At 44.6% G+C, this 8,212-nt stretch overlaps 1 protein-coding gene across 1 annotated transcript; it reads right to left on the bottom strand.

Annotated features, from left to right (window-relative positions):
* Positions 1-1,172: 1,172 nt before the first annotated feature.
* LOC146176040 (uncharacterized) lies at positions 1,173-2,598 on the bottom strand. Its single transcript, XM_084580904.1, has 2 exons — positions 2,489-2,598; positions 1,173-1,431 (listed from the first exon to the last, which is right to left on the bottom strand). The coding sequence occupies exons 1-2, from the start codon at positions 2,596-2,598 to the stop codon at positions 1,173-1,175; spliced, it is 369 nt and encodes a 122-aa protein (XP_084437030.1).
* Positions 2,599-8,212: the final 5,614 nt, after the last annotated feature.

Here is an 8,212-nt window from a genome sequence, read left to right as displayed (position 1 = left end):
TCCTACTTACATGATTGATTTTAGTTGATTCGAGAGTGTGTTCAACACAAAAGTGTTTTTCTTCGTCTTACTTGATGATTAAGAGGTACTTGAAGCACAAGAAATGCGGGTGACGTAGTTTAGTTTAGTAATGTTCTATGCTCACAGTATTTAAAAAAAATAGTCAAAGAACATCTGTTCCAAAAGCTTCTTCCATTCTATTTTGCCTTCCGAATGCGAAATTGACCACTGATTTAACAATGCGAAAATAGTAGGTAGTCTTTTCTAACGTGAAATAGATATATATGGTACACATTCAGACGCAAAACGCACACACAACAAATAGAGGGAGCTTCTTCCGTCGGAAGTGGACGAGGCTTCACATGTTTGCCTTGTTTTATAATTCCTTGTAGCAGAAATGGACACCCGCGATAAAACTGCCATTAGTGAGCTGCCGCTTAATATCACTGTTTTTTAATTGGCTATTGAAATGAAGCCTTTACATCCTCTATAAGTGCGAGAGTAAAAACTTTTAATTAGTTTTTCCCAAATATTTTTCCCACGTTTAGTTTGGCAAACGTGAGTGTTTCGATATTTCCCTCTCTTGGTTTCTTTTAACTTCTCATTAGTAGCGAGTACTGCATTGATTAAGAATCTAACTTTCTCACAGTGCTGACAACTTGACACTCATGAATAGTTAAGACGCTCGCAAAATATCAGATTTCTTTGTGAAGAACCACAGGCTTGGCTGTGTATATGACAAAGAGGGTACACAAATCTGCAATGCTAATTACCTCTCTGGCTTTATTTGATCGTACTGCTTCCGCGACATTCTTCATGATTATTCGCTCTCTGCAGGAGGTCGTTGCTGTTTGCCAATCTATAGCGAGGCGAAAATGTCTCAGTGAGGTTATTCCTCGTACTTTAAGGCGTCTTCTGGACCATAAATGGTCACAGCCGTACGAGCAGGAAATTTGAGGACCTCTGCTGCCCCCGTTATGGCATGATGGCTTACCAGGCCCAAAAGTAAGGTTGTATGAAGGATTTCCTTGATATGTTGTTCAGTAATTCCTCATTGGAAATTTTTTTATTTCTGGCTCACTTCTGTCGAAAGATTTGAATGAAACACTTCATTGAAATATCGTATTGCAAATATAGAAAAAATGTATTGATGAGAAATTGAAAATTGTGCGCTAGTTATTTCGTCCAATGGCGGTGGAGGCTTCCGAAGTGAGCTCGACGAAGTTGGGAACCCTGCGGTCATTGGGGCCTAGACGTGGCGGCTGCGGCAATGCCTTGCACTCGTTGGAACCCTTTCTGTGCGGACCGCAGACCAGGTCGAGTGTTTCGCCGAACATCTGCTCAAGATATCGGATCATGTAATCCTTGGCTCCGACGCTCTCGCATGGTGACAGAGCTTTGGAGAAGCAGTCAGTCGTGTCATGGTAGGCGCTGGAATATGTGAGGAATCCCAACCGAATGAGAAAATGTCAGTCAGTGCTATATATGACTGTTCTTATAGATCTGACCTTTTACTTCCTAACTGGCAAAAGTACGATAAGTAATTGAAGTAACTCCTTTCCAACCGCATCAGCAACGTTCATCGTCCTGCTTGCTTTTATGTGGCTGTTTTCGTACGTGATACTAGAGTCTTACTTCCTCCAATGCGAACGCAAAATGCCCGCTGAAATGTGCATAAAGATCCGCACATTTCCGCAAGCCCACGTATACATACACACGTGTACAGTCATCAGCAAATGTTTACGGGATGCGTGTGTACAGAATTAATATAGAGAGTTAGCTTACCGTGATCCGCGATCCGCCACCGTGACTACCACGCGTGGGCGGGGCGCTCAAGTTGATTGGTCCCGAGTCCCAACGCGGCAGATCTGTGTGCCGACATCCAGTATGTGGCGCCATCTATCGGCATCAAACTAATCTGGGCATGCGCAGTGGAAGGCGCGGTGGCGGATCACGATAGCGGATCGCGTTTCACGGTAAGCTAAAACTCTCTAATGTATTGCAGCGCTGCCCCATTACCCAGCCTCCTCATATTGATACCAGCTAAATGAATACGCATCGTGGCAGAGTCGAAGTAATTTTTTGTCTACGCGGCTGCATCTGGCAAACTTGGCTCTCTATTGCGCATGCCTGCCATGCATGCGCGCCTACCATCTTTTCCAAAACCATCCAGTCTGCATGGTGTGCTTCTCAGATCTGAAAGCTAAACATTTCGACAGATTTGCCTGTAGTAGAGAACTTAAGACGGGGCATCGAGCGCTAAATGCTATCTATGCTAATGGGAACTTTCCTCGTGAGATTTCCCACCCTTTTTGTCTTTTGCTGTGCATGACGAGGTCTAGCATGCACAAGTCTGAAAATCAGGTAACATAGCCTGGTTGCTTCTAGAAAAAACAATGCATACATGCATGCTGCAGAAGCATTTACATTATTACATTGACATTCCTTCAATGCACACGTTGTGACAATTATAACTACAAATACCCACCAGCACGCTTGGGGAATTACGTCTTTCCTTGCACCCTTGACGATGGCCCGCTCCAGAACACCGTGGAAAGTTTTGAGACACTTGTTGATTTTGTCACCCACGGAGTTCATGCACTTGATCAGTCCCTGGTAATCTGGAGCAGTGGCACAGACAAAAGTCGTCAGTCAGGAAATACAGGCTCTTGTGCGGTGATCCGTCTGAGGCTGCCCCGTAAATGAGTTACCAGCAAGCAAATGTAAAAAAAAAACAGCTATTAAATCAGGCACGAAGATGATTGCGCGGGGATTCTCAGCGCTGTTAGTAAAATTTCCGCAAAAGACATCTCAAGAATTGAGGAACAGGTACGTGCTAACCAATAATTATTGCTATTATAAAAAAAAAAGGAGATAAAGGATATGGGTCAAATTAGCTTAAGTAAAACTGGTGAAAAAGTTACTGCACGCAGTGCATCGATTACATAAAAACAAGCAATTGAGACTCCAAAATAAAGCCACAGCTTGCCTACGCCATTTCTCCGGACAATTGTCAGTGAATGCACTTTAAAATTGTATGTCGTACTTCTTTAATTGCACCCTTACTATAACAACTGAATAGAATAATTGAAACTACACACATATTGGGTAAACACTGATGCTGCACAAACTACGAATTTTTCCATATTTTTGTTTATTTTCTTTCCACTTTACATGTCAATCTAGACAGTGTGCCCAGTGTAATCTTCATATAGAGAGTCCTAGTGCGCGCACCCTTGAAAGCTAAAAATTTTGACAGGTAACCTGTCTGGTTAGGTTGAAACCTTAGTGAAACCTGAAAAATTGTCCAATCATCAGGTTTTTAATTCATAGAGATCCGATAATAGACCTCTCCCTGTTTGCAAACAATGTGACTTCAGGGAGGCACGTGACGATGGGGGCGCGCCGTGCTTGGTGGGCAAAAGCGGTCCTTCCAGCCATGGAGGAGGTCTCCTTGCTGCAAGGAGTGGCGTGAAGCTGCCCGCTGCTGTGCAATGTTTGCTTCAAATCTTGCGACAGCCATATTCGCATCCGGCACAATATGCAGCACTCCTTAGTACACGCATCTATTAGCAATTTTTGCCTAGAAAAAGATGACAGTCTCGGCAAGCATGCATGCAATTATTTTTGTTCAATGAACTGGCATGACCGCTCGCGGACGTCGTAAGCCTCATAGAAAACAGGTCAATGCAGTCATATTACAAGCATCATTTTATTTCCTTTTTTCTTAATCTTCGTAAAATCGACTGTGAGCTCCCACGAAGCGTAGGCAGTTATAAGCGAGAACAGCAGCGCTCGCGCGAGCTTCGTGCATGGTTGGATGATTTCCCTCCCAAGTAGTAGTAGTTAGTGGTTTTATTATAGACCAAAATAAAAATAATAAAGGAAGGAAACATTTTATGCCTGTCCCGGCATCCCCTTTCGAAATGAGCTGGATCACCTGAACTGGGGCGGCTGAAATAAAGGGATAGTAAGGAGACGGGTAGGAGAAAGCAAAGAGGTGAGCGACGGCGAGAAAGGACAGGTATACCAAGTACAGATATGTTTAGTTTTTGTTATGTTCGGCCAGATAAAGAAAAAAAAATTATTTCCGCCTACTCGTGCAGTACTGTCACCAAAACTGTGTTACAAGAAAGCTAGCAATAACAGGCGAATGAGTCCCGTGGTATGGAAAGTAACAAAGCGCGATTTGTACCACTAAATAATATCCATGCAAGGCGTACAAATATTCATAAGGGCTCTTAAATGATTTCAGTAAAAACACTTTTTGCTTGGGACACGATGGCTTTTGAATGAGCTATATAACGATTCCGTCAAGAGATGCTGTTGTACTTCTGCGATCATGCCGCTGGCATGAATTTGGGAGCTGTTTGGTGAGAGAGCTAGCTCCTACAGCATGGAATACTGGACTGGAATAAATTCAATGCTGAGCAAGAATCTCTAAAAGCACTGCAATTGATCGCATGCCGCCAGAGCCTTTTAGAATGCGATTGGCCAGCCATTCAGCCCGATTCGTTCAGAAGGGCAATAAAGCAAACTAATAAGTGCTTGTTCTTCTTCCCAGAATTACGCGGACGCACTTGCATACCAGAAAAATGTGCTTACGGTCGAGAGCTCTCTATTTGAAGCTGGCTCGGCTCCTTCTTTAGGGGTGCATGGTGCGGGGCTTGGTGCAACTATAAGTAAAGGAAGGGAAAGGCGAGGAGGGGGGAGAAGAGCTGGGGAGGAGTGGGTGAGATAGGGGGTTCACGAAATGAGTCGCGGTGCCTCAGGTGATGATGATGATGACCTCAGACAAAAGGGCACATACCCACGGTGGGGGATCGGCCAGGGTGCATTTTAGATTGTAAATATTTATGTTCAAGGACTGGAATAATCAGATAAATATGGATGTTTAACTAGAATTTGGAAAAAAAATCAAAAGGTAAAGGAAAGGTAATGAAATCGTACCTAGCATAGGAATCTACCTGTTGAAATCATGTAATCATGAATAAAATCGCACAGGTGCAGGGGGGCCCGCTGGTGTCTTTTTTTCTTTTCTTCTGAGAAGCAGTCAGGAAGGAGCGAATACCTTGTAAGTCGGGCTTCTACAAAAGACGAGTGATGGTTGGAGAATTTTTCAAGTTCACTTAGATTTAATGTTATGCACGAGACCGAGGAACTGGATCTAAAGGGCCCTGTTGGGCTTCTTTCGTACCATGCAGGATAAAAAATTGCGGAGGTTTGTCCCAGTTATGTTTACTTACACGAGCGTAAGCTCAAATAAGCATGGGTACACAGTTGTTTTGATGGTATTAAATATTTATTGCTGAAAAATGAATTCACTCGTGTGTAATGCAGCGTAAGTTAGACAGAAGTATCATCGGGTCTGTATCACCGGCAGGCCATGCCGTCGTCGAAGTAGCGGCAGTCGCTCATGCGTGCGGTCTTTTTCTTCAACCAACCAAGCTTCTCGCTGTCCTTGGATATCGGCTTCAATTTGGCCTGCTTCCTCTTAGCTTTTCTTCACAGGGATCTGCCCTCTTCTGAATCATCAGAGGCCGCGTAACACCTACTCCAAACAGTCGTCGCACATGGTCTGGAACGCGCCTCAAAGATGGCGAGACTGAGGAGCATAATCTGGTTTGCGTTGTATCATGGCGTGGAAGCCCGGCGACTGAGATCAACCACGCCTGAACTTTTTTGACCATAGAAGTTGGCCCAAAAGCGCTCAACAGCGTTCCGGCTATCGTGCATCTTTGACTTGAGGATAGAAATCTTCACCTTATTAGACTCTACTAGCCTGATCATATCTTCTAATTTGGCCTTGCGCGCGGCCTGCGACCTCTTTGCCGACTCATTGTTTCTCTTGCGGCTATCCCAGTACGCCTGGTCTGTACGTTCTGCAGGTACCTGACCTCGACGGCGCGTCGGTCCGGCGACACTGTTGTCTTGCGCCGGCCCTCCGTGGACGCGGTCGCAACCATCGACAGCGGCATTGCTGACGGCAGATGAAGACGACTCGCTGCTCTCCGCACATGCGCGGCATTCGTCATCACCACTGTCGATGCCGTTATTCATGCGGCCATTGGCGTTGTCCGGAGGTGAAGGAGTCGTCCTGGGAGACGACACTCCACTGCGCGAAAGGTCAAGCGGCTGCTGGTTGAAATCTTGAAGTCCTTCGGCGGGACTTCCACCCCGTGAGCCCTGCTCTGGAGACGCCAAAGGCGATGACTGCTCCTGGTTCGGGAGGTGCTGCAGGTGGTACATCGTGAGGGCTGCAAGTGTTCCGTCGGAAGCCACGATAATGCTGCACAGAAGAGAAGGCAATAAAGGTTAAAAAGCTGACCCCAGTATCATCCACTATTTGAAGGACAAGTAACACAAGATGCTAGCACGTCTGACAATTACTATATGAAGCTGCCGGCAGGAGGCACTGGCGACAAGCAGAAGAAAAGTTTGTTTAAAAGCACTTGCTTTTGGGCTAGTTCGTTTCGGTTCACAATTCAATAGTTTTAAGGCGCAAAAAACAGATAAGACATACAGATAGGTGACAGATACATGACTATGTGTCTTCTGTTTTTTTGCGCCTCAAAACTATTTAATTATGAAAAATTTGTTGACGTGTTTGAGCTAGTAGAGGCACACAACCCAGCAGGTGTCTGCCAATTTCTATAAGGGGTGCACTCAAACCACAGCATAACCGGTAAAAGCTATCATGTGCCAGGGGGGCTACCGTTATCAAAAGGTTTACCTTTTAATGGAAGGGGTTTTAAGTGTGCCGGGGTGAACATGCAGTCATATGGGTTGTGCTGAATTTTAAGACGAAAGCCTTTTAACGCTCATAGTGAATATCTCCCGTCTGCGACATGTGTCAGCGAGACGTCGCAATAGGTTCGGACGTGAACATAACTTCCTCGGTAAGGAAGCCGCAACAGGTTCTGACGACAAGCCAAAGAAAAAAAAAGTAATTAAAATATGACGAGTACACAAACACGCAAGATAGAGAAAGGAGAGAAGAAGCAGACAAAAGAGGAAAAAGAGATGGAGGAAGATGTTCACCATTGAGCTCTTAAGTGAAGCTGAGTGCAATCCTGCAATTATTTATTTGTCTCTCGGAAAAAAAAAAATGCAATGCTATACGCCCGAAGTAAAGCGACAGCCACGCCACCGGTGGTGGAGTTGAAAGTAAATCCAAGAGTGGAGCTGGCTACGTAATCGGCTAGCTATGTGTTTCTGTGCAGTAATCGCGTCATAAATTTGTTTTCCCAGAGTGTTTGCGTCGGTGCATAAACATCTCTCGCTGCTTGTGTACCGTGACACAAACTTCGGGGCATCTCCCACAATAGTTTTTTTCTTGGGTAAATATCCGAAAGCTGTCGAAGATGCGCTCGAGGTTGTATTTGCTCGTCCCTGCTCGGCAAGCAATACGACCGAAAGCGTGCTGTTCGAGTTCACTTCGCGTTAACAAGCCCCTTGTCATTCCTGCCTTATAGGTATTTCGTTATGAAAGGACTTCAAACAATATCGGCGCATTAAAACGAATTTTTTGATGTTCGCGTACAGGTACGAAAGAAAACATATATTGGTTACTGCGTAAACCACTGATAGTTCACTTACTTAGTGCAGTGCTGCATATTTTTGTGGCGCTTAATTTTGAATACATTAATGGGTCAGGAATCCAAAGTGAAGGCGGATATGATGACGATCAGGTACGATTTATAATTAGTTAAACACGGGGCTCCAAGCTTATGGTATATGTATTTAACGGTGCTTGTTAAGAGCCGCATTTCTATATATTTGTTTTTGTTTGATTTTGCCTAAGCGCATAAGCTTTACGAAGCCAAGGCGGTAAGTGCTCGGTTCACGGCGTTACACCTCTTTCCGACTGTTTACGCAATAAAACACGTCCTCGCCACAATACAATTCATCGTTACAGCTAAGCCCATGGAGGACGCTTTGACATCAGGTGCTTGTTTAAGTATCGCATATTAATATCAGAACACGATTGCGTTGTCGGACCCCGTTCGCATGGCGAATTATGTAGGTCTACTTTTATTCATACTGAACCAGCGAGCCCTCGCGACCTATGAGCGTATGCCTATCTCGAAACACGAAAATCAGGGGCTCGAAAAGGAAGGAAGAACAAAAGAAAAACAAAAAGAAATGAAAGAAAAAGAAAATAAAGAGAAAAGGAAAGAAAAGCAGGAAAAAAAAGGATAAATCAAGAAAC

Source organism: Amblyomma maculatum, chromosome 10 (genome assembly GCF_055883805.1).
Source record: "Amblyomma maculatum isolate TAMU_Amacu chromosome 10, ASM5588380v1, whole genome shotgun sequence".
In the NCBI taxonomy this organism is placed as follows: Eukaryota; Metazoa; Arthropoda; class Arachnida; order Ixodida; family Ixodidae; genus Amblyomma; species Amblyomma maculatum.
This window is presented reverse-complemented; position numbering and strand designations above follow the sequence as displayed.